We start from the raw sequence: 26846 nt of genomic DNA on the forward strand, positions 1-26846 counted from the left end.
CCTTTTTGAAAAATATTCCTCTAATTTCCCCTTATCTAGTTTCTTTTCCTCATATAGGTTCTTATAAAAATGATTAAAACATTTCTGTATTTCCTCTTGCCTTCTCAATTTTTTCCCTTTATAATTTATTTCCGTAATTAATCTCTCTTTTTGATTTTCCCTTAATTTCCATGCTAATAATTTTCCTACTTTATCTCCCCATTCGAATGTTTTTTGTTTAAGCCATCTTATTTTATTCTCAATTTCTTGTCCGACCAATATAGATAATTCTTTTTGTAATACCTTCACTCTCATTTTCAAATCCTCATTTTTTGGACTATCTGCCAATTCCCTTTCCTTTTCATTAATTTCCTTTTGTAATTTTTCCATATTTTTTTCCCTTTCTTTTTTAACTCTACTTTTTTGCTGTATATATAATCCCCTTATAAAGGCTTTACTCGCATCCCAGGTTGTCTTTAACTCTACTTCCTCCGACATATTTTTCTCATAAAATTCCTTTAGTAATTTTTTAACTTTCTGTATAAAATCCTCATCATTTAATATCCTTTCATCCATTCTCCACCTTCTATTTTTTATATCTTTCCCTTTAATTTTCACCATTGTTGGATTATGGTCTGTAATTGATTTAACCAAGATTTCAGTTTTCCCCGTCATCTGTATCAATTTCGGTGAGAGCCATATCATATCAATCCTAGAGGCTGATTTTTTTGCCCCAGAGTAATAAGTAAATTTTTTCTCCTTTGGATTTTCTTTTCTCCATACATCTTCTAAGTTGTAGTTTTGTACCAAATTTCGAAAAACTTCTGGCAGTCTTCCCCCGTTCCCCCTCCTCCCCTCTGTTCTATCCACCTCCCCCTGCATAACACCATTAAAGTCTCCTAAAAGCACTATTTCTTCATCCATTATATGATCCCCCATTTTCTTTCCCAATTTCTCAAAAAATTCCTTTTTGCATCCATTTGGTGCATAGATATTTACAATACATACATTTCCCTTTGGTAAGTACAGACGCACCCCAACCATTCTCCCCTCTTCATCTTGGAATAACTTTTCTGCCTTAATCTTTGGTTTAACGTAAATTATTACTCCCTTTTTCTTCTTTTTGTTTGATGAAATAAATTCATTTCCTATTCTCTTATTTATCAAAACCCTTTCATGATTTTGTGATACGTGAGATTCCTGGAAACATACAACGTCCCAGCTACCTTTTTTTATTATATGTTCTATTTTGTTTCTTTTTAATTTATCGTTTAAACCATTCACGTTCCAGGATATAATATTTAAATCCATTACTTTATTTAAACTCTGTTTCAATTAAATAAAAATAAATTGGGGAGAAAATTTACAAACTTCAAAACCAGGACTTAAAAATGAAAGAATTAAAGAGGGGGAGGGGTGAAAGTAAACAAAGAATGTGATATTTCCAAAGTCTAAGTTTTCCACCCCTCCACCTAAGAGCTCTAGTTGGTAAGAGTGTGTCTGCACTTCTCACTACAACCCCTTCCAGGAAGAATACAGGGAGATTTTATCCCAAATTCCTTAACTTATACTCTCCTCTTGTTGTTTTACAACAAGAAAAAAGGGGAGGGGAAGAAGAAACAAGGGGTGAAGATCTTTATCCAAAGGGAGAGAAGTCCCCCCTCCCCCTAAAAAGGAAATGGAAAGAAGATCAGTCTCCCTATAAACAAAAGAAGAGAAGTTCTTTTATATACAACAATCTTCAAGAGCTTTCGCCCACTTGCAGGTCTTCGTCTTCCTTGTCTTCCTCCAGTTCTTTAAACAGTTCCTTTTTGTTTCTGTTGCAAAATCTTTCCGCCTCCGCCACCGATCTAAAGGTCTTCTTTTTGCCTTTGAAGGTGAAAGTCAATCCTTCAGGATACTCCCATATGTACCATATTCCATTTTTGCTTAGGGTCTCTGTTACTGCTTTGTAGCCCTGTCTCTTGAGCCTAAATCTCTTCGGAATTTCTTTGAAGATGGCTACTGTTCTTCCTTCTATCGTCAAATCCTCAACCTTTTTCCTCTGCAAAATTTTCTCTTTGAGGAGCATTGAATTTAAGAAAATCATCACATCTCCCGGTCCCTTGAAGTTTTTTGTCCTATCCGTTCTTACTCTATAGATCTTGTCTATATCAAGCATCAGATCCTCTTCTCTCACTTTTAGCCATGTTGCCAATCCTTTAATCATTTTTTCTTCTATTTGCTCTCTTGCCGACTCCGGGACACCCCTCATCCTTAAAATCAGCTCCTTCTGCCTCATCTCGAGAAAAGCAATCTGATCTTCAAGCTCCTCTTGCTTCTTTTTCAATCTTTGTGTCATTTCATCTTCTTTCTCCTTTACTGATCTTAGATCTTTGTTTTCTGCAGCTATCTTTTTTATTGCTTCCTCTTGTTTTCCTATCTTCACATTTATGTCTTTCACCGCTTTATCTAGTTCCTTGTTTTTATTATGCAGCTCTCTCATCTGCCCAGTCAACTCCTCTATCATCTTGGTGTTGTCACCCACTTTAATCTCAATTGAGTCCACTTTGGTTTCAACTGAGTCCAATTTTTCGTTTAAAGTTTTATTCATTCCTATTATCAGTTCTTTTATGTCTGCCAAGGACTCACCTTCTGGGATTGGAGTTGACATTGATTGCCTTCTTGGTTGGTTCCCTGCCAATGCAGTGGAACTAGCTGGATTCTCCTTGAACTTTCTTATGGGCATTTTATTCCTCTGTTTGAGGATAAATACTCAGAGTCCTAATTTTCCCCTTTCCTTTCCCTATCTGGGAGTATCCTTCTGTGTATTCAGTCTTTCATCATCCTTTCCTTACAGCAGTCTCATCAAGAAAAGAAAAAGTCGAGAGAAAAGGGGGGGGAGTACTTTGTGGGCTTTAAAAGTCTGCTAAGTTTCGATGCCTTGGCAGTCTGCCAGCTTTCAGTTTCCAGCCTCAGCTTTCCCTCTTTGTCACGTAGATACAACAGCTGCAGCTGCAATGTCTTTGATCTCCTTCTCTCCTCTTCACCTCCTCCTCCACCCTGTTTCCCCCTCCTCCTCCTTCTCCTTGTCTTTCGCTTCGGAAAAGAACCTTTCAAAATGTCTTTTCAAGCCTCCCGATCTCCATCTTGAAATGAGGGATAGTAATCAATTGTTCAATTAAATTCTATTTTTACTCTTGCGCTCGGTTTTCCTGTCTCTTTCAATCTCTCTGACTTCCCCCAGCGCGTTTAAACAGTGACCCGTTGTTCAATAAACAACTCTTGTTCTGTCAGAGGGCTCTTTCGCAATTAAACAGCGGTGCGTTTACTGACTCCTTCGACTTAGCCTCCCGCCCGCGGTCTTAGTTTTGTAATCTTTATGTCAACTTTGTAACACTCACGGTCGGTTTATCGTTAAGATGTATCTTGTCGAAGAGCTCTGGTGCTTGCTAGGAGCGGAGATTCTCGGGCGCCGCTGCAGCAGACACTGTAGAGTTTTTGCGTGCGGCTCCTCTCAGCGACTCTCACCATTCAATGGTGCCGCCGCCAAGTTCTGCCGAAATCACGCCGCTTTTCTCAGCTTCAGTGAGGGACCCGTACCCTCACCTTTCCCTTGGAGGGGTTTTAGGCGCCAGCCCCCCTCCAAAGCGTACTTTGTCTGCTTTTTAGAGCTCCCAGATTGCCGGAGCTCCCTCTCCGCGATCCGTTCCCTAGCGCACCATTACCGGAAGTCCCTCAGTCAACAGTTTTCATAGTTGTTGAAGACATCTGAAGGCAGCCCTGTTTAGGGAAGCTTTTAATGTTTGAAGTCTTATTCTGTTTTTAATGTTCTGTTGAAAGCCGCCCAGAGTGACTGGGGAAACCCAGCCAGATGGGCAGGGTAGAAATTATTATTATTATTATTATTATTATTATTATTATTATTATTATTAATCTATAGTGACTCCATCCTAAGCTGGGTGGGTCCCAGTATTCCTTGTTCCTGATAATGGACAGATTTGGGATTCTGCTGGGATTCTGACTGTCCTGATGCTCATATTATAACCATGACAGCCATGGAGTTATCCTATTTATGTTTTCTTTTGCTAGGTTGTTGCATCAGAACAGAATCTTACACCACCAAGCTTGGTGGTTCCAGAGCCTCGTGAAGATGGGCTGGATCATACCATTGCAAGTCACATGGTTTCGATCCTTCCTTCTCTTGCCCTTCCTGAGAGTGAGAAAAAGGTTTGTATTGCCAAGTACAGTGGTACCTCGGGTTGCGTACTCAATCCGTTTTGGGGTCGATAGAGTGCTTCTGCGCACGTGCAAAGTGCACAGAATGCTTCTGCGCATGCATGGCGGAACCCAGAAGTAAACACTTCTGGGTCCGCACGGTCCTTAACCCAAAAGTACGCAACCCGCAGCGTATTCAACCCGAGGTATGACTGTATTACTATTTTGTTGTTTAAAAATATAGATACTGTATTTTAAATTTGTGCTTTTACTTTTATTAACAGAATCTTTACAACTCCTTTTATCCTCAAAATAAAGACAAGACCATGGATCAGAAATGGCCTCTTATACTGAACTACCATGATACCCTGTCCCAGAGATTGTACTTCCTAAAGGTAGAATGTTGTGCAGTTTAGTCTTCCTTCCTTCCTTCCTTCCTTTCTCAGTAGCATTGAATGTGTAAATAAAGACACTTTGAACAATGAGGGGGAAATAGCAGGTAGGAACATTTTCCTGTATATTTGCTAGGACCCAAAGGACTTCAGAGGCTGGAACTAATTTCACACTCATTGCATCATCATCATCATCATCATCATCATCATCATCATCATCATTGAGGTAAAGGACCCCTGGATGGTTAAGTCCAGTCAAAGGCAACTATGGGGTTGAGGTACTCATCTTGCTTCAGGCCCAAGGGAGCCGCCGTTTGTCCACAGACAGTTTTCCGGGTCATATGGCCAGCATGACTAACTACTTCTGGCGCAATGGAACACCGTGACAGAAATCAGAGCTCATGGAAATGCCATTTACCTTCCTAGCACAGCAGTACCTATTTATCTGTTTGCACTGGTGTGCTTTCGAACTGCTAGGTTGGCAGAAGCTGGGACAGAGCAATGGGAGCTCACTCCATAGTGCGGATTCGAACCACTGACCTAATGGGGAAACCCAAGAGGCTCAGTGGTTTAGACCACAGTGCCACCAATAATATATTTATACCCTGCCCATCTGACAGGGTCACCCCAGCCACTCTGGGTGGTTTCCAATAAATTAAAACACAGTAAGACATCAAATATTAAAAGCTTCCCTATAAAGGGAAGATGTCTTCTAAAAGTCCGTTTATTTCCTTGACATCTGATGGGAGGCTGTTTCACAGGGCAGGTGCTGCTACTGAGAAGACCCTATGATTGGTTCCCTGTAATTTCACTTATCACAGTGGGGGAACTGCCAGGAAGCTCTCACAGTTGGATCTCAGTATCCAAGCTGAATGATGGGGGTGGAGAAATCCCCCCTAATATACCTTAAATAGTGAAATGAATTGTATGATATGGGTACACACTCTCCCACTCCCAATATAGTGCCAGACCATGGTAACATCAAACTGACTACCAAATGGTGCGACATTTTAGATTACTGATTTGGTGTTAATATCTTTGCTTATTTGGTATAAATACCTTTTGTTCCTTATTTTTGCATGGCGGTGACCAAGGTTACCATTTCTACCATCTGCCCCCCCCCCCGTACTGGGCAAAATTTGCCCAGTTCACTTCACCCAATAAAAGAACATATCGCTTTGCATCAAGAGAAGGATGAAGAGAAGATTAACGAAGAATGAAGTGGCTACATCAGGAAATGATGGACATACATTTGCAACAGGAACGGGAAACCTAATTTTTAAAAGAAATTGGATCAAATTTAAATAATTTGGACAGATTTGTATTAATTTGGAAAACCAATAAAAATATTATATATATATATATATATATATATATATATATATATATATATATATATACACACACACACACACACACACATACACCCTATCTGCTGGTTACAGAGCTTGCTATTCACTAAGATCTGACATTCAAATAAAATTACATTCTGCTCCTAAAACCTTTTTTTACAATAAAATCTCCTTTAAAAGTGGTTAACAAAAGGTAAAACCACAAAATCAGGGAGAAATAATAATAATAATAATAATAATAATAATAATAATAATAATAATAATAATTACAGTGGTACCTTGGTTCCTGAACGTAATCCATTCTGGGAGTCCGTTCAACTCCCAAAACCATTTGAAAACCAAGGTGCGGCTTCCAATTGGCAGCGGTCAAGCGGAAGCCGCGTCAGACATTCAGCTTCTGAAAAACGTTTGCAAACCAGAACACTTACTTCTGGGTTTGGGCATTCAGGTGCCAAAACGTATGAGTACCAAGGCATTGGAGAACCAAGGTACGACTGTATTATTAAGACTTAAAACATTAAAACATACAAATGTTCAAAAATACTAAAACATTAAATTCCCATTAGCATGTCTAAGCATCTGGGTAGACTTGTCTAAACAAGGATGTTTTTCACAGGTGCCGAAAATAATACAGCAAAGGCGCCTGCTTGATATCTATAGGCAGGGAGTTCTAAAGCGTATGTGCTGCCACAATATTGCATGCAGAGAAGTGACAGCAGGCATATATGGGATTGCATTATGGGTGTCAACTATTGCATACTTGTGTCCCCCTCCAAAATTTCTAAGTGTCAGTTTTCAGTTCAATTTTCAAGTTCAGAAATATTTTTATGTAGGATATATAGGGCATAAACATCGGTTAATATTTGATTGTTTCTTTTTTCGCTTCAGATGCAGGGTAGTTTAGACCCAGCCAAGGTTGAAGATGAAATGATGTGCAAACTGCCTTTGATGGATCTTCTTAAATTCCCTCTTCCGCCACCTGGAACCAATACCAGACGCCTTGCCAGAATCCATGAGCTCATGCATTATTGCACTAGTGGTAACACGATTCCTTTATTGTAAACAGTTCCCCCCCCCCAAGTCCAAACTGGTTGTAATAAGGTATTTTTTATAGGACCAGGTAAAGGTTTGACTCCCTTCACACCTTTTTAATGTATTATAGGCCTCCCTTGGCAAGAAGAGGCTGGTACAAGTGTGAACTACATCTGAAGAAGTGTGCATGCACACGAAAGCTCATACCTATGACAAACTTTGTTGGTCTCTAAGGTGCTACTGGAAGGGTTTTTTTTATTTTGTTATAAATGGTAATAAGAGAGGTTTCCTGGTAAATAGGGTAGAATTGTCTAGAATTGCTCCGGTTGCCAGGCACGAAGGGATTATGCTTCACCTGTTGCAGTGCAAGTCACTGCTCTTCCTGTTCCTGAACTCTTTCCCCAATTCATAAGTCTGGGCTGTAAGCCGTACATTGTATTTTAAAAAATAGGTAATATAGTACAGTACAGGCGACTCCCCACTTCTGTAGGGGTTACATTCCAGTGCTCCGCGTGCATAAGTGGAAATCACATAAGTGGGGAGCACCCTCTAAACACCCTTTAAATGCCCGCTCTGCCACTCTCTCTGCAACCCAGATCAAAAATACTGTACGAAAAAAGATCCACAACTGGAATTGAAGCTCTGGGGCTGCCTGGAGAATGTGTGGGAAAGTGGCTGCAGCTGTAGAGCTGGGCGATATTGCAATTAATTGTCTGAAAGTGGTATGACCTTCAAACCGCGATACCAGTTTCAGACTTTTTGAGCTGGCAATACTTGCAGTTCCCCAGCCACTGCCAGCACCTCATTCCCTCCTGCCTTCCTGAGCTGTGCTGGCGGCAGCCAGGAAGCCACAATGTATCGCCAGTTCAAATTGCCTTGATCAGCTGAGAGGTGAGCAGGAGTGATATGGGTTAGGGTTGGGCAATTTCAGGCGTCGTGATATATCAGTACATCACGATATTCAGCTGCTGATCTATCACAATGTTGAAAACCAGCTATCACCCAGCTCTATGCTGCTGCTGTGCTCCCCCCGTGTCAGGTGTTTGGCAGGGAGGCTGAGCAGCCTAAACAAAGCCCTGCTGGACTCCCTTCCCTGGCCTTACTGAAGTCCTCTTCAAGCTCCAAGGTGGGTCTCCTCATGAGCCACAAGGACTCTCCAGCTGTCAGGCTTTGGGGGACCGGATCCCTCCCCTAGTGGCAGTAAATAAGCAGATCAAACGAAAGGAGCGTTCTTACCAGTTACTTTCTTTAATAATCAAAGCGAGAGAGAAAGGAATGCATATCTCTCTAGAAATGGCGTTGCTCCCAGTTAAGGTTCACCCCCTCCGTCCCCATTCATCTATGTCACTCCTACATCTGGTAATCTGAGCTTGTTGCCGCTACACTTTCTGTTCTATCACTCTCAAAGCCCATCTAGTCTTAGGCGAAGGGGGGTTAGGGATTATTTCCAAGGACACAGAATCTGCCAGCTGTCTCTCTCCTGGTGGTTCCTCTTCTAGCTGTTCCTCATCCAGTATTTCCCAGCTTTCCCCCTCTGGACTATGCCCCTCTGCAAACCACTGTTCTAAATCAATACAGTGGTGCCTCGCTAGACGAATTTAATTCGTTCCACGGGTCTATTCTTATAACGAAAAATTCATCTAGCGAATCCCATAGGAATGCACTGAATTTTTTTTATTTGCCCATAGGAATGCATTAATTGAATTTCAATGCATTCCTATGGGAAACCGTGATTCACTAGACGAATTCTTCATAAAACGAATTCATCTAGCGAGGTAACCTCCGCTAGAAAAATCCGTTCTTTAAACGAAAATTTCGTCTTACGGGGCGTTCGTTAAGAGAGGCACCACTGTACTGCCCTCCTGCCCTTGGGAAGGTTCAGAAAGGGGGGGGGCTCCCACAATTCCTCAATCCAGCCCCTGACACCAGCTCTCTCCCTCCATTTCCTGGTATGAATTAAATTATTATTTCCTGGCGCCGCAAATATTCACAGATGCACACAAGATGATAATGCACAAGTGGGAGGGATTCCTGTATATCAATGAAAAGTGACCAGTGCCTGTAGGAAAAATATCTCATCATGGGACACACTTTGCTGGCATTGTTGAGTTTACTTTCTGTGCCTTGATCTTCCTACAGAACACATGAACTGGGCTGAAATAGAGCGAGCTTTTAAAGTGTTTACATTTGAAAGTCTGAGGCTGACAAAGGTAGATGACTCTGGGCAGCTAGAAGGCTGTGGCAGAATGCTTGGTGGTGATGATGAGGTGTCTTACATCCCATGGGATAATCCTGCTAATTTTGCCAGACAACTGAGACAAGAATTGATGGACCTAAAAATATCACAGGAAGAGTATCTGAACAAATCAGGTACATAGGTTACCATAATTTTATTTATTTATTTAATGAAATTTATATATCACTTGATTGTTTAAAAAACACCTCAAAGCTGTTTATGAAAGATAAAACAGTAAAATCAAGAAAAATTCACAACCATGTATTAAAACGGTGCGTGTTATTGCTAGACCTCTTACTGAAAGATTTATATACATTTGCTGCTGAAACAAAGGGCAATAAAGGCACAAGTTCAAAAAGGGATTTTAAAGAATGCTTTGTAAGTCATCTTGGCCAAGAGATACATTTTCCAGCATGACCATTGTTTGCCTTGGCCCACACCCACACCCACACCCAAAGCAAAATTGCTGATGCCCCTGTTCGCAGACTTCTGCTCTGCAATGGTGACGTGTGGCATCTCCAAGAAGGCTCTGCATACACATTTTGCACAGATCACAGAGAAAGTGGTTCTTTTGAAAAACCTAAAAGAAGAGCTAGAGATAGGAGAAAGCTAAGTGTTGTTAGCCAAAGGATGAAACATATGGAAGTATCCTAGCTAAGCAGGGATGATGAGGGCTGGGAGGCAGAGTAGGAAGAAAATTTAAAACATAGGTCCCAAGGTCCGGATTGAAAAATCTGGGATCGGCAGCGCCGCAGCACCGGCAGTCGCTTCTACGCACTTCTGGACATGCGTAGAAGCGACTTCTGATGCCGCTGTGCCTGTTTCCAAAATGTCCGCAGCACCAGAAGTTGCTTCTATGCACTTCCGGACATGCGTAGAAGCAACTTCTGGCGCTACGGACATTTTGGAAATGGGCACAGTGGCATCGGAAGTCGCTTCTATGCATGTCCGGAAGTGCGTAGAAGTGCCGGCACCAGAAGAACATGGCCACCGGCAGGAGCTCCGTAATCTGGGAGAATACGGGGTATTTTGCCATTCGGGACACCTGCGGGAAACGGTAAGAAAATACGGGGGTTTCCCGGGGAAAACGGGGTACTTGGCAGTTTAAAGGCAAGGCAGTTAGAATAAGGAAGAAAAGGTTTGACTGCCAGGGCCTGGTCTATATTTGCCACAGAGTAGGATGGGAAATGCTGAGATCATAAAACAGATTACAGTACTAAAGAATGCAGGTATACTACTTAAGAACACCATGGTGCACCTCTACTAGTGAAACCAGATGCCTCCATCTGCTCCACCTGCAATGAAACATATCTCTTCCATATTGGTCTCTATGGGCACAGCAGGCACTGTAACTCTCTAGTGGTTTGACTTTATTCTCAAAGGTATACTCTTCCATTGTCTCCCAAAATAGACAGATGCCAACAGCAGCTGTTAAAGGAATTTATATTGAGATTGTTAATGTTATATATGTTTGGAGATGGCTACAATCCTAAACACAAGTACTAAGGAATAAGCTCTGTTGAAGATTCTTCCAAGTAAACATAGCTAGGGAATTGTGCTGATGCTGTCAGAAATCTGAGTCTTATAGTATTGCTTAGGTCACAGTATTCTCTTTTGATCTTACCATTTTTAATCTATTTGCGATATTACTTCAGAGCCGAAAGGATTCAAAGTTATTTGACATGCCTTCATTCTCCTTCACAGTGAAGTCATGGTCCATATTTAACATTTTTCAGAGGTCAGTCCCTCTCCACAGTCCACTTGCCCTCAGGCCATGCTGCAGATGAGCAACTGCACTATTCACAGACCACGTGACACTACCAGAGTCCACAAGAGGCCAATCTGCTTTTCCCACATTGTTTCTGTGCAGCCACTTTGAATGTTGAAACTTAAACTGGAGATTAGGGAACTCCCATTCTGACTTCGGAATTTCTCTGATTTGCACCTCCTGTTCATAGGGCTTTTCACTGACAGTGCTTTTCATAGTCGACAATATTTCCCTTTTACATTTGAGAACAGTATTCAGAGACCATCAGGACTTTACCATTCAGGTAGGCTTTATTTGGAAACAGCCTCTTTCCCTTTCCCTCTGTCTTCACTTTGGCATTAAAACAAAGCACTCATTTTTCTCATCGGTGATCAGTCTGCCAAAATACACCCATACTAACAAACTTATCTGCAGAGAATACCAACAGCTAAGCAAAGCTTATCCCTGAAAGTCTGTTATGTTCCTTAAAGAATCACAAGGCAATCCAGCAGGCTGGCAGAACCAGCAGCTAGTTTATGCTAAGATAATTTTTAGTATTGCGTAGTCAGCATCCTATGCACTCCCAGCAGTAGAGTGTAGCTGCCAGTTCACACACTTAGCTATGCCCACCAGCAGGGCCGTCTTAAGCCTATCCAGCGCCGTGGTTCAGAGATCCTTCCAGTGACCCGCCCTCCCCTTTCCCAGCCGGAAAGCCGGAGCCACGCCCTGCCTTGGGGACGCACACGTGCTTAGTTCGAGCAACTGTGCCTCCTGAGGCGCCAGACCTGTTACCTCACTTTCCCGTGCTTTCGCAGAGCAGCGGGTGAACACAGGGCCGGCTCTGGTGTCTGCGGTGCCTTCTTCCACGCAAGATGCTGTGGAAGGCTTTTTTGCAGAAATGATAAGCAGACAAGCCGAGGTGGGTGAATGCATACTTTTCCCCCCACCCAATCCGTGGGAGAAATAGTTGAAGGACGGGACTCAAGGCCAGGGCCGTCTTAAGCCTCCTCCTGCGCCCCACCCTCCTTTCTCAGCTTTGCTGCGCTGAAGGAGGCGGGCAGCAGCTGGAAGGCAGCTCCTCCAGCAGGGAAGAGTTGGAGGCTCCGGGCATGGCGCTGCTTCAGCGTGGCGGGCGAGGGCACCACGCCCTGCCTCTTCCCTGTGCCTTGGTGGCCACGGCAGGCGGAGGCTCTGCTTTGACGCAGTGGACGAGGGCAGTGAGCCGATGCCAGGAGGTGCTGCGTCCAGCCTCCGCCTCTTCCCAGGCGCCCTCCAGAACTGGGTGCGAACTTGGCGCCCTGGTTCCCCGCGCCACTTGCCTCTATGGGCAAGACGCCCCTGCCCACCAGAAGCAAGAAAGCTGAATTAAGAACACAAGCCGTGTAGTGCAGCAGACCTCATAAACAGGTGGTCCCGGGTCCAGTCTTCCTACTGGAAAAAGCTAGGTGCAGTCCTCGCACACAGCACACCTTAGGTGTCAGAGCTAAACAGGGGGAGCGCTACATGAGCCATTTGGCTATGGCATCACACGGGCTCTGCCAATCACATTGGCCAAAGGTGCACCCTCGCCTCTCATTTGTTGTTAAAGAGTATGTGTGTATGTGAAACACGAAGACACACAGATTGTCCATTTCAGATTAAGGAGAAAAAGAATTAAGGCTACAATCCTATATACTGGGAGTAAAGTCCGTTGATTTCTTTTGAATGGGACTGTGCCATAAAGAAGCGAATCCTCCTGGTTCATGCACTTGCTGACCCAAGGATTTCCATGGAAGTTCATAAACAGACATTATTATTAAGAGAGAGGAATATTGTAAGAAAGAGGCAAGCCGGTGCTCTGAACAATGTAGAGACCGTTTATCAGGGTAGAGCAGGATGGAGATTGGGCCACCAGCATTTAAGTAACAGGAACAGCCAAACAATTAACCAGATGAAAAGATAAAATATGTCTGTGGGTATGTTAGTGTATGCATCTCTTATCCATCCACCCATCTATTTAGCTTTATTTTTCAGATCGGGTTGCTGAATTTAGGAGTGATCTCAACGCTCCTCTTGAAAATAAGGTAAGAAATACTCTTGATTGAAATGTACTGTAAAGTCTGTACATGTGAATTATGGGAGCTGAGAATTTCCTGTGTGTTTTTAATTTCACATGTATATATAATGATAGATGCTCTTTAGTGATTCAAAACCTTTCCTCTTAAAGATTATATGTATGCTAATAAAAGTAGAAAAGAATCTTCTAATGCTACATTGTTGTACTCTAGAATCATAACTGGTTAAAAATTCTTACCCATTATCATTCTGTACTGCCTGCGATTCTGTCTCCTTTCAGTATGGGCAGTTCCCTTGACATACATCTAAGCAAATTTAGCAGCCCCGCGTGACTTTTTTTTTGAATTGGGGCTCTAGGAGAGGGTATTTAATGGTGGTAGAGATTTGGGGTAAACCTGGCAGTGATCTACCCCCATTTTGGGGAGTTTAGCTCAGAGTTGTTGAGCTTTTTAGGGAGGAGGAAAGCCCCCCTTTTTAGGGGTTCAGCTCAAAGTTGTTGAGGTTTTTTTAGGGGAGGCAAAGTTGTTGAGCTTCTGTGGGGGGAGCCAGTGATCTCGATCCACCTGTTGGACGTGCCTGCTGTAAATTCATAAATGCTAGGATGTGGGGTTATTTGTGCAAGGGGATTCTTGGGCTGCCTTATGCATGCAGTCTGGCTGGCTGGGGGAACAGCAGAGCTGTTAGCATTACAATACTAGGAATGAACTGATCATGAGATAGCTTCAGCTAACTGCAGGTGCAACACAGATCTACTCAACTCACATCTCAGCATTTCAATTTGGTCATAGGGGGAAAATACTAGTTAGGTCTATCTGTCACCATGATATATGGTGCAAGTTTTTCTCATGATGTTCGAAGGTCAGTTGGTAGTATTTGTTGAAGCTGCTCCCATTGCTTTATATAATTTGAAAGTTCAAGATTGCTCTTGAAGAAGAAACCTGTGTTCCAAAATAGACTGAGCTGTAATAAATCCTATTAGTAGGCATTTTGGGGAACTAATTAATTCTGTTAGTACTTTTGCATTCTTTCTGGTCTCACATCTAGTTGTGTCCTCCCCCCCCCCCCACTTTTTTACTTCTGTATTGCGTTTTTTATTGAAAGGAGAGGCAGGTGACACCTCCCATTCCAGCTTCCATTCTCAGTGCGAGCTTTCTCCTTTATCTGAGCAGATCCATGTCAAGCTTACTCTGATAGATTATTTGAGAGAGAATCTATGTGATAGTTTTTGTTGGGATGGGTGTTGATGCTTGTCTGAAAGGATCTGTCCAAGTCTTCCCATTTACCAAATTAAAAATTAGTTTTGTGACTCCCAAGCCAAAAAGGAAAAGGTTAGAATCATAGAACTGTAGAGTTGGAAAGGACCCCCGAGGATTATCTAGTCCAACTCCTAGCAATGCAGGAATCTCATACATGACAGATGGCCACCAAACCACTGCTTAAACCCCTGCTCTGTGGTCTTCGTTGTATGTCATTAGTGTTTTATATCTCTTGGTGTTTCTTAAGATACATTTAGATGCAGAGGCAGATACAGAATTAGTTGCCATACAGGAGACCCAGCAGCGGTGTTTGAAAGACTGGAGTTTTGCAGAACATTTTCAACCACACCTTCTCTTCCAGGTATTTTAGCTGCTTTTTCTTCATGATGTAGAGGGGGGAAACAGAAAAGTATATTGAGCATTTCATTTCTATATCCCTGCTTCAGATGTAAAGCTGATGAGTGATGTTTCTTAACCATTTGCGCTTAGCAACCCTGTTAAATCTTAATTGCACGCCTGTCACCAAAGCAGGGGGAATTGTCTTTGTATTCTGTTTTATCTTGGATATCATCATAGGTATTACTTGTTGGGAAGAGTAGAGGTGTCGTTTACTGTACCCATCTTTACTTCTAGGAGTGTCCTTTCCCTTGATACAAAAAATAGGTCACACAGGACTTAGTGAAAGAGATGTTCCTTCTCTTATTTACATATGAAGAACTTGCTGGGCACCTTTTTCTGGGCAGAGGGGGAGTTACTCTTCCATCATAGCTCTTCTGCAATAAAATGTATTTGCGTACACATGATACAATCAACCTGTCATGAAGCCCGTATATTAACTAAGATAGAGCTGGTGTCATCAGCGTGTTAATGACATTGGACCCCGAACCTCCTAATGCCAGCTCCAATGCCTTTATATTAAACAACATTGGAAATAAGAATAGTGCCCTGTGGCACAACTGCTAGGGGGTTAGACATGTAATCTTCCAACAGTATTTTCTGAACTGAATCCTGTAGGTAGGAATGGAACCTTCGGGTTCCCCTAGGCAAGATAAAACAACTAACAAATTCAATAAATGAAATCAATAATAGCCACAGCAACACCGTGCCACCAACCCATGGAAACTGTGCAGGAGGATTAATTGCTCAATGGTCTTGAAAGCTGCCACAAGCAAAAGCAACAATATTGCACTTTCCCTGCCCCACTCCTGATGGTGGTCACCATCTGGGCAATCAATGTCTAGTATTAGTTACAAAAAAGTACATTAAATGTGCTATAAATATGTTTTTTATGTTAAAACTGTTCCCCCAAAATGCCCTTTCCCCATTGCCAGTCAGTTACAAAAGTTGAGTTTTCCTTTCGTTCTCAGGTTCTTCACAATGCAGCCCAGCATTACAAATGCATTGATTCTTATTATCACACTCAAGATAACTCCTTGCTGGTAGTCCTTCATAATCCTATGAACCAACGTTGCCAGTTTGAAGAGTCCTGGAATGTTGCGTTGCATTCTGACGTTGGATTCAGGTGAGAGGTTCTTCAGGCCATGCCTCCAAATATCCTAGAAGCCATAGGTATGGAATGCAGCATGAAAAGGAGATGATGGCGATTCATGATGAGAATGGCAAGTGCAAGCAAGTGTAAACGGGTGCACATTGCTGCAAAAAAAAACCCCACCCCAAAACACTCCATTTTGAATATATGGAATAGGTGGCGAGGGACCTGGAATGAAGCATAGTGCAGAGTTTGAGGAATATGTTGATCCAGTGGGTGGCAGCTGTGAAAAAGGCAAATTCCACATTAAGGAACATGTGGAAAGGGATTGAAAATAAAGTTGTCAATGCCATAAAGCCATTATATGGCGTGACTACTCTCAGGGCCGCCTGAAGTATAAGCCGTGGTGCAAAGATCCCTCCGTCCCCCCCCCCGTTTCCCAGAGTTGCTGACCTTCTTACGACGCTGCTGGCAGCTTTGCGGGGCTGGTGGAGGCGGGCAGCGGCTGGAGGGCGGCTCCTCCAGCAGGGGAAAGGTGGAGGCTCCAGGCGCGGGGCTGCTTCGGCGTGGCATGGCGGAGGCAGTGAGCTGATGCCGGGAGGCGCCGCATCCAGCCTCTGCCTCTTCCCTGGCACCCTCCAGAACTTGGTGCCCTGGCGCCCCGCGCCACTTGCCTCTATGGGAAAGATACCCCTCTTGGATCACAGTATTGTTCTGCTCAAAAAAGGATATTGCAGAGTTGGGAAACATTCAATATGGGGCAATCCAAATGGTCAAGGAGCAGAAGCAACTTCCTGATGTGGAAAAGTTGCAGCATTTGGGGCTTTGTGCTCTTAAGAGTGAGAATTAATGTCCTTAACCCAAAGCAGTGGTGGACAAGTGAGGAAGGAAGAGGATAGCTCAGTCTGCCCTGTGCAGATGCATTGCTGGCCAGCTGCCATTGCCTATGCTGGCATCTCATGTTTACATACAGCACACATCTAGCTATTAAGCTGATTGCACAGTGCTGATTGAAACTCCAAAAAGTCAAGCATTCAAGTGCCCTTTCTGTCACCCCACAGCAGCCAGCAGTTTCCAGAGGGGAACCATTTCATCAGCTGCTGTGCAGATCCGATTTGCATACTTGTTTTTTTAAAAAATAATCCGCAGAGTTAATAATGCAGAAATATTTTTAAAATATAAAATGCAATATAAACTAAGGGTTTTAATTCTTTCATATGAGAAGGAAAAGATTCTTGATCACTCTGCTTTCTTATCGATAATAGTAGAAATTATTTTTCCCCAGGAATTACCTAGAACTGGTGGCTGCTTCCATAGATGAATGGATAGTAAGAGAAGAAGTAAAATATCAGGAAGAAAAAATGGCAAAAGAACTGGAAGCACTTAGGTTAGCTAAAGAGTTAGCAGAAAAAGCACCTGTCGAAGTCAAGTCCCCACCTACTGGCAAAAAGGGTGCTGCACAGAAGAAGTCCAAAAGTAAGTTTACTACATAAGCCTACTCAGAGGTAAGTTCAGTGGGCCAGGTAAGCATGTATAATAATAGCCATGTTCTTATTCAGAAAACAACTTGCAATCCCTAGGCATAAATGGAAGCATGCAGCAAATTATATAAGCCAACTCCATTTACCTGTGTTAGGGAATTGCCCACCCAAAGGCCTTGTCTTGGGTGCCATAGAAGGCTTTGTTCATGCCTACCTGCAGCAGGGGAGGAGCATTTTCAGAAGGGCCACAGCTGGGGGACGAGAAATAATAATAATAATAATAATAATAATAATAATAATAATAATTTATTATTTATACCCCGCCCATCTGGCTGGGTTTCCCCAGCCACTCTGGGCGGCTTCCAACATAAAATAAAATAATCTATTAAACATTAAAAAGCCTCCCTAAACAGGGCTGCCTTCAGATGTCTTCTAAAAATCTAGTAGCTGCTTTTTCTCTTTGACATCTGATGGGAGGGCGTTCCACAGGGCGGGCGCCACCACCGAGAAGGCCCTCTGCCTGGTTCCCTGCAACTTGGCTTCTCGCAACGAGGGAACCACCAGAAGGCCCTCGGTACTGGACCTCAGTGTCCGGGCAGAACGATGGGGGTGGAGATGCTTCTTCAGGTATACTGGACCGAGGCCATTTAGGGCTTTAAAGGTCAGCACCAACACTTTGAGCTGTGCTCGGAAACATACTGGGAGCCAATGTAGATAACCCCTCTTGCTGCAATTAGGCTTGGAAAAAACCCTTGGTTTGCTTGCAAGAGAAGGGTTTTCTCCAAGCCTAATTGTTTGGACACAGTGGTTGACTTGGATATTTTAGCTGGTGGGGGAGGGTTAACCATTCCATCCCCGGCTCCACTCTCCAAGAAACTCACCCATCCCCTCCAAATTTGGTTCTAAAATGGCTAAAGTACTTTTTAAAAACCTCGTAGCTAGTGAGATCGGAGTATGAGAGAGGGGTTGCTGTGTGATTTGTGAGTGTGTAGTTGCAGTATGCGGTGGGTGATGATATGAAGTGCTTGCTGTTATTTCTGCATCTTGGGGGTCTCCCTTTATTGACTCCTACCAGGGCTTGCACACAAGCTCATTATTAAGAAGGAACACATTTTTATTTTAGAGCTCAAGGAACATTTGGCCCGTGATCTTCATGCTTTAATGTAGCTTACAAATAAATGTTGCCAAGTTAAAATTGACGTGCCTTTAAATGACTTTTCTCAGAGTATAAGGGAGCATATGAGATGATGGAAAGAGATAGAGTCATAGCCAGATTGCTTGTGCCAAATACAGTATGGGAATTTGAGCTCTACTTTTCAAGCTTTGGTGTTGCATTCGTTCTATTGATCTTTTAACGAATATTTCTTGGTAGTTGGTGGTTGCTGTTGCAACATACTTTTAAAGATGCTTTATCTTTATCTCAATTCTCAAGGTCCTGCCAAAAGTAAAATCGACATTTCTCCAGAACCTGTAGCTGAGAAAGAAAAAAACATTTTTGTCAGAGATGACTCTCTCAAGGTAACAACAAAAAAAAGTGGGGGGGAGGGAAAGGAAAAGCCTAATCCAAAAATAATTTCATTTGTTCCAAGTGTTTTTATACACCTAAGGGTGTTTTGTTTTTGTTCCTGTTTTTATTATGCATGTTGTGTTTTTATCTTGTATATTTTTGCTGTGAACCGCCCTGAGATCTTCGGATGAAGGGCAGCATACAAATTAAATAAATGCTTAAATAAATAAAACGTACTTATGGCAACAACAGCACCTGCAGTGTGATAATAGTAATGATTTTTTTGTTGTTGTTATAAGCTGCACGCACATACTTTCAGTTTGTATTGGAAAGTTTTGGAAACAGATAATTACAGGGCTTTAAATAATATATTAAAATCACTTAAAATATTGACATTTTTAAAAAGGAGGGAAGAAGGATTAAACTAAAAGTAATCCAATAGTGACTCAAAAAAAGGTTGAAATGAAAAGTTTCCCATGCACTGCAAAGTGAAGACCATCATGTTAAGTTAGGCCCTGAAGTCTTAATTGTTTGGACAGGCTTGGAAGGAGGAACAGGAGCGGCTGTTAGAGGAAGAGCGGTTGAAAGAATTGAAAAAAGCTGAGAAGAAGGAGAAACCTGGCAAGAAAAAAGGCCAGAGTAAGGAGCAAGCACCTTCTGATGAAGGAAAGGCATCCAAAAAGAAAAAAGACAAGAAATCGCCGTCCAGGTCACCAGAGTCGGCTAAATCACCAGACGCTGAAGAACAGGCAAGGCTGGCCAAGCAGAGTAAACAAACTATCCCTCCTCAGCCACCCGTGAAAGAATATGAGGTGCGTTTCTCCTATTAGAAAGATATTGCCTTTTTTCATATGGTGCCTGTATATCTTGTCTCGAGCTTTTCTGCAGAGGCATATTGTGCCTGAAGCAAGTTTTACCATTCTTCAGTGTGCATTTAATGCGTTCCATGGGGTGTTTCTTTTAGTGATATACACATCAACCCCAATTCTGACACATTTTTCATCTTTTTAATGACCAAATAATGCCTTCTTTCCCAAAGCAGTTTCGATGTGGGCTTTAGCCCGTATGAGTACAAATGAAAGCACATGCAAGCAGTACCTTTTTTTTGCAGGGGTGGCTCCTCGCCATGGCCATGCCTCCCACACGGATTATGTTCGCAACCTGAGCGTCCACTGTAGATGATAGCTATATAAAGGGCAGGATTCACACACTTCATGGGTTTTCAAAATATTTATATTTTATGGAAATATTTTCAATTATAAAGAAATAAATTGATGCAGAAAAAAAACCACACACTTCATGAGTCACAAAATAGTGGTGGAGTCGTCTTGCTTCTAGAGTATGCCAGTTTTCCCGGGCTGAAAACTTCTGTCTAATTGTACCTTTTCCTGTAACTGTTCTGTCCTAGTTTCTTGGATACAATATGGCTGAGAATCCCATTCAAGTTGCAGGGACTACCCGATACCTGTTCCCTACTGATGGAGGACAAATCCAGGCAGAAAGGATAACTTTCGAAAAAGGTGATTCTTTCGCACTTGGCATTTCTATGGATTTCTAAACATGCATTTAGAAAAAAGTATTGATAGATGTTTCACTGTTGAAGCAATAGTAGTGTAGCATTGTGGTTAACAGAGTAGGCTATGAATCAGGAGCTCCTGATTTGAATTTTGCCTCTGTCAAGAATTCACTGAGTAGCCATTGGCATCTTCTCTCAACCACCACCCAGCAGCGGAGCAAGCCAATCGGGCACCTGGGGCAGCGCATGTGCCCTGCGTCCAGGGGCGGGGCCAGCCACCTGCAGGGCGGGGGCCAGCCAGGGCAGGACGCACCAGAGGGCTTCCGAGGAATGAGTCTGCCTCCTCCCACTCAGCTGCCCTACAGCTGAGGGGGAGGCAGTGGGCGGACCGTTTGGGGCAGCGCAGAGCCTGCGGGCGCCCAAGTCACCGCGTCACTCCCAGGAGAGGCGTGTGGCTCGGGCTCGCTGCAGGCCCCGCAGTGAGTGTCGCCCGGCATTTTATCATCCCCCTCAGTGGTGACACCCGGGGCGGACTGCCCCCACCGCACTCCCCTTCCTCCACCCCTGCCCCCCCCCCAGGCATTTGTTAGAGTGTTAGAGATGGGCGACCAGGGTTCAAATCCCACCCAGCCATGCAACTCACTGGGTGAGTGTTGGCCAGCTGCTGTCTCCTAGTCTAACTTTACCTTACAGGGTTGTTGTGAGGATAACATGGGGAGAAGGAATAATAATAATAATAATAATAATAATAATAATAATAATAATAATTTATTTATACCCCGCCCATCTGGCTGGGTTTCCCCAACCACTCTGGGCGGCTTCCAACAGAAAAATGAAATAAAACAATTAAACATTAAAAGCCTCCCTAAACAGGGCTGCCTTCAGATGCCTTCTAAAAACCTGGTAGCTGTTTTTCTCTTTGACATCTGATGGGAGGGCGTTCCACAGGACAGGCGCCACCACAGGCGCTCCAGGAAAACAATGTATGCCTCCTGGAGCTTGTTGGAAGAAAGGAGGAATATAAACACAATAATACTGCGGTAATAAAACTTAGAGGATAATGTATGAGATACGCTTTGGCATTCACTGATAATGAGGAGCACCATATTCTAAAATAAAACTCTGGACTAAGTTGATTAGAATCCTGGTTCTAAGGATATATTTCTATGCCTCAAGGAAAACATTTGATTGAAAGTTCTGTTTTAAATGCGGCTTACATTTTACTTTTGTAAAATGGGAGAATGAATATCTTGCAGTCACATTTTAACATTGTGAATGTAATTAGAGAAGTTAATGTGGAAACACAGCTCTATCTAACCTTGGGAACCAGTGCAAACCAGTTCAGCAAATACTCTAGCACAGGAGTGTCAAACTCAAATTCATCGGGGGCCACATCAGCAGTTTGGTCACCCTCAAAGGGCCGGTTGTATCTGTAGGACTATGTGTCCACTCTTTATTATCATAAATTATTGTCACTGCATTCAATTATTACTGTTTTTTTGTAATAATGTAAGTAATAACTAGCTCTGAAAGCAGAAACATAGTCAGAATAATGGCAAGTAGATATTCAAATGTACAATTATTGTACAATTTATTGAAAAATGATTTTTGGTAACTGCACTGGGTGGTGGAGGCTCGCTAGGGTTTCATGCAGGACCTTTGCAGAGCTGCTAGTACCTGCAGATGCTGGGGTCCTTCTGCATGCAGGACAGATGTTCTGCCAGTGAGCCACCACCCTTCACCAAAGTGACTGGCTGAGGTTGACTCACTGGAGCTGCTCTCCTGGTTCCAGGGTTTAAGGGCCAGAAGTATAAAGCAGCATCCTATGTTTCTGAGGAGAGGGAGAGGGAGAGGGAGGGGAGGGAGGGAGGAAGAAAAGAGGGAGTGGGAGGGAGAGAGGAAGGAAGGAAAGAGGGGAGAGAAAGAAGAGTAGGAAATAAGGAAGGGAATAAAGAAGGAAAGAAAAAGAAAGAGGGAGAGAAGACAGAAAGGGAGAAATAAGGAAGGAAGTAGAGGGAAAGAAAGAATAAGAACGAGAGAGAGGAAGAAAGAAAGGGAAGGGGGGGTCGCCGCCTTGATTCAGCGCCAGAAAAGAGCGCGAAGGGACCCAGGGGCAAAAAGCATTTCCCCGGCCCCAGCTGTTTGTCGGCGCTTTGTTGGCGCGGCGCTTCAGCAGCAAGGTCCCACTGCTGGGTCCCGCTAGCTGGGGTGCTCGGCGGGCCACATGACGAGGTCTGGCGGGCTGGATTTGGCCCCCGGGCCTTGTGTTTGACACCCGTGCTCTAGCAATCTGTTTTATTTAATTGTGGCCTTATTCATTCTCTGGTACCAGAAACACAAGTCTTCGGTGACTATTTTATTTCTGTTTATTATTTTTCTTTCCTTTTCTCCTAGGGGCAACTTTGGTCAAAGTGAAGGTAATAAAGGACAACCACTGTTTCTTCATTCATATCGTAGACCCCCAGAAATGCGAACAAGAGAAAGAAAGTAATGAAGAAAGAGATGACTCCCCAAGTGATCAAGAGCCAGAGCCAGGTCAGTGTGTTAGCATCAGTTGTATATAAATAAAATGATTTGAAAAGTATGATGAGTGTTATTTCACTGAAGTTTCCCTAGAAAGTTAGAAAGACCAAAGCTCTACGAAATAACCAATGTTTGCTTCTCCCAGGGAGTTGGCCAAGGATTAATGTGACCTTAGAGTCAAAAAGGCTTAGCTACCCCTAAAGAGAGAAAGCAACTCATTTTAATATTAAAAACTCGTGTTGTCTTCTTTCACTTCTTCTTTAGACAAACCAGTGAATCAATCGAAAGCTGTGAGCAAGTTTGGATCATTTTCTGCAACCTTAGAAAATGAAATCCACCTCTCCTTTAGCTGCTATGGAGCATCAGGAAAAGCAAAAGGTAAAACAAGCAAAATGAAGAAAATTATCAAATCATTTTCTAACCAGTAAATTTTTATTAATTTTATCAAATCATTTTCTAAGATCTTTGTCATATCTGTTTCATTCTCGTGCTGCTGCCCTCTTGACCTCTTGTGGAAGTGGTACACAAAGAAGGGCCTCAGTTGTTGATCACAGGGTCTGGGTCAGTTCTTATGGGGAGCGGCGGTCCTTGAGGCATTTAAGGCTTTAATGGGTCAAAACCTTGTGTGTCTGGCACTTTGGACTGCACCAGAATTGAATCCTCAGCTGTGGCCTGTCTTAGAGCTTGGCCCAAGGCCTAACACAGGGGTCCCCAAACTAAGGCCCAATCGTATTCTAAATCCGGTCCGCAGACAGTCCGGGAATCAGCATGTTTTTACATGAATAGGATGTGTCCTTTTATTTAAAATGCATCTCTGGGTTATTTGTGGGGCCTGCCTGGTTTTTTTACATGAGTAGAATGTGTCCTTTTATTTAAAATGCATCTCTGGGTTATTTGTGGGGCATAGGAATTCGTTCATATTTTTTTTCAAAATATAGTCCGGCCCCCCACAAGGTCTGAGGAACAGTGGACCGGCCCCCTGCTGAAAAAGTTTGCTGACCCCTGGCCTAACACATAAACTTAGATTGTAACCGGTGACACAGAGCAAGAGCACATCATCTCCATGTGGCCTTAGGTATCCAGTTGTATTTCAACTTTCTTCTTTTGTCTTTAAACAAGCATTTTGAAAAAATAATATTTTCCCCCAAGTCCTCCTAAATACACAAGAAATTTCCATGTCTGTGATATTCTTTTATTTCATATAAACCATTTTGTTCCCCTACAGAAGAAAGTGATCCCAATTTAGCGACCATTCTGACCATCCCTTCCGTAAATGTGCCCACTTCCGCTTTGGTTACCTCGCCTGTTTCTACTCCTGCTACTGCGACGACAGGAAAGACTAAGCCTTCTAAAGAAAAATCAGGCAAAAGCTTACAACCTACCAATATGAGCTCCCGCCTCACAGTGACTAGCTCGCCAGAAGACGCTTCAAAGCAAGATGAGAAAAAGGTGTTGCTGTATTTCCTACTAAGTGTGGTTCCTGAGCTCTGAGGGAATGTATATCATTGCTATAGTACACTGAGTGGTAAAGGACCCCTGGATGGTTAGGTCCATTCAAAGGCGACTATGGGGTTGTGGCGCTTATCTCGTTTTCAGGCCGAGGGAGCCGGCGTTTGTCCACAAACAGCTATCTAGGTCATGTGGCCAGCATGACTAAACTGCTACTGGCGCATGGAGGACATGGGTGGCACTGTGGTCTAAACCACTGAGCCTCTTGGGCTTGCCAATTGGAAGGTTGGCGGTTCGAATCCCTGCAACAGAGTGAGCTCCTGTTGCTCTGTCTCAGCATGAATGGTACGCTTTGACCTTGAAACTATGAAACTAGAGCTGATGAAGAATAAACCGAAACAGGGCCTCGTCCTGGATTTCTAAAAACTGGATTGCTACTGGAATTTGTCTTATTATTCTCAACTTAAAACTTTCTAAAAATTAATCTACTACCTGGCCAGAGCTCTTGGAATCTTTTCATTTGACTGTCTCAGCTCCTGCTAACCTAGCAGTTTGAAAGCACGCCAGTGCAAGTAGATAAATAGGTACTGTTTTGGCAGAAAGGTAAATGGTGTTTCTGTGCGCTCTGGTTTCCGTCGCGGTGTCCTGTTGCGCCAGAAGCGGTTTAGTCATGCTGGCCACATGACCCAGAAAGCTGTCTGCGGACAAACACCGACTTCCTTGGCCTGAAAACGAGATGAGCGCCGCAACCCCATAGTCGCCTTTGACTGGACTTAACCGTCCAGGGGTCCTTTGCCTTTTACACTGAGCAGTGATCACTAATGTGACCTTACATTAGCACCTAGTACAATGCGTGCGGTAGAATTCTGACCTCTTTTGGAATAATGTCACCTACAGTTCCATTCTCCTTGAGGAGAATGGAGGAGAAGATTGCCCCGTCTACTTCTGAAGTAGAGCTATAGGTATTTTCCAGACAGAGGATCTCCCACCGAGTTCCAGCCTTCCCTCCGCTTAGGTTGGAGATGGAAAACTGAAGGATGTTTGACAGATCAACTGCTGCTCATGGTGTGCCACTTTAGCACTGGTATTGCCAAATCAGAGGTTGTGGTGGTGCAAAAGGTAATGTGTAATTATCCCACAGGAAGCAAAGATTCTCCCAGACCACTTTCAACTCCCTTAAAAAGATTGCCTGCCTTTGTTCTCTTAGAGCAAGGCTTGTGGGTAGATATCACTGGAGCTTTCTCACTCTCTCACTCCCCAAATTTATTTAGTTTTCACTTGACTGAAGCAGGACATGCAGCTGAGATTGGCTGCAGCCCACAATACATGCCACAGGGTCAGTTGTTGGGGTGTGTGTGTGTGTGTGAAAACCCTAGACTTCTTGTAACTCCATGGAAAGAGCCTCTCAGGAGCTGTGCAGAGTTACAAAGAGGCCAGCACTTCCCAGATGGTGCCCAACTGACTAGTCAGAGATCCCCCATGAGCAGGTAGAATCTTTGCCAAAACAAGACGAGAAGTTACGGGCCACACATTATTTCAGCTCTGCCATCAAAGCCCACAGGGCCGTTTGGTGCCAGAGCACAATGGTGGCAGGATGCAGAAGGTGGTTGTGCTTAAGTGAATCTTGGCAATAGAGAGGCAAGCCCTCCAGCCGGAGTTTCACAGTTGAATTTGGAGGGTGGTGGTTTTGATCCAAGTCAGGGAAAGGCAAAATATGCTGTCAGAGACATCCCCCAGCACAGGAACTAGAGCTGTAACCCCTTAATCTCACAAGGGCTGTCCTATGGAAATACGTTGTCTTCACAATGCTATCTTCCCATGTAAACATTTAAATTTAAAGCTGCCATGCCAAGCCAGAGGAGCCAGTCACCATGCCCATGGCTGATAGGAGGTGTGCACTTGCCACATTACCAGCCCTGGAGGAGAAAAGATTCTACTGGTGCTGGCAATGGGGAAGGCAGATTCCCAGGACAAGAGGGAGATGTGTGTTGTGATTTGTTTTTAAAGGACACTGTAGGTATTGGATAGCGTAACCACCTACTTTGTAAAACACCATTTGTATCTAATACAGCAGTAGTTTATGTCAAAAGAATCTAAAAGCTGTGGCGATCTTTTCTTCAAAATGTTTACAGTAATGATTTTCTCTACTGACTGCATTTTAAAACTTTTATTTAAACGCAGGCAAAGAATTATAAGAAAACATGTTTTCAATTATATTATTTGCCAGTGAGATGATATCCTAGCCCACAAAGTGTGTGAATGTAGTCGTATCAGCCTATTATATAGTAGATCCTTCAATTGTGGAGAGCTAAATATTTTTAGAAATGCTATTTTCTGTGTCTCTTTCATTCTCTAGGTAGATATAGACGAGTTGACCCAAACACAAACTATTCCAGATCCCCGTGTTTTCAATAGTTTGAATGTGTCCTGTCCCAATGGATTGGTACTAAGCTTTCTTGGCCAAAAATTCACAGGTTAGTGCTGATCATTGTTACATGAGCACAACGTTCTTTTGCAAAAGTATTCATTTTGAAGGCATTCTGAATCCAGGTGGAGATGGGTGGGAACTGAGGGCTGATGCCTGCTGCCATAGAATGCCATGATGGAGCTGGTTGGAAGGGAAGTGTTGCAGATA

At 43.3% G+C, this 26846-nt stretch overlaps 1 protein-coding gene across 4 annotated transcripts in view; it reads left to right on the forward strand.

Moving 5' to 3' along the window:
- The window catches only part of SPAG17 (sperm associated antigen 17), an 88012-nt gene that overhangs the window by 22349 nt on the left and 38817 nt on the right, over positions 1-26846 (forward strand). For 3 of the 4 annotated variants that reach the window (XM_060268869.1, XM_060268866.1, XM_060268868.1), the window contains exons 11-26: positions 4051-4188; positions 4461-4571; positions 6809-6959; positions 9092-9322; positions 11147-11239; positions 12949-12998; positions 14494-14607; positions 15614-15768; positions 17021-17211; positions 18649-18734; positions 19263-19535; positions 20132-20243; positions 22634-22774; positions 23027-23140; positions 23988-24211; positions 26568-26685. In XM_060268869.1, the coding sequence (XP_060124852.1) occupies positions 4051-4188; positions 4461-4571; positions 6809-6959; positions 9092-9322; positions 11147-11239; positions 12949-12998; positions 14494-14607; positions 15614-15768; positions 17021-17211; positions 18649-18734; positions 19263-19535; positions 20132-20243; positions 22634-22774; positions 23027-23140; positions 23988-24211; positions 26568-26685 (2302 nt within the window). The remainder of the gene's footprint in view (positions 1-4050; positions 4189-4460; positions 4572-6808; positions 6960-9091; positions 9323-11146; positions 11240-12948; positions 12999-14493; positions 14608-15613; positions 15769-17020; positions 17212-18648; positions 18735-19262; positions 19536-20131; positions 20244-22633; positions 22775-23026; positions 23141-23987; positions 24212-26567; positions 26686-26846) is intronic. The other variant, XM_060268867.1, reaches the window with a different exon arrangement.

This window comes from Zootoca vivipara, chromosome 16 (genome assembly GCF_963506605.1).
Source record: "Zootoca vivipara chromosome 16, rZooViv1.1, whole genome shotgun sequence".
NCBI classification, from domain to species: Eukaryota; Metazoa; Chordata; class Lepidosauria; order Squamata; family Lacertidae; genus Zootoca; species Zootoca vivipara.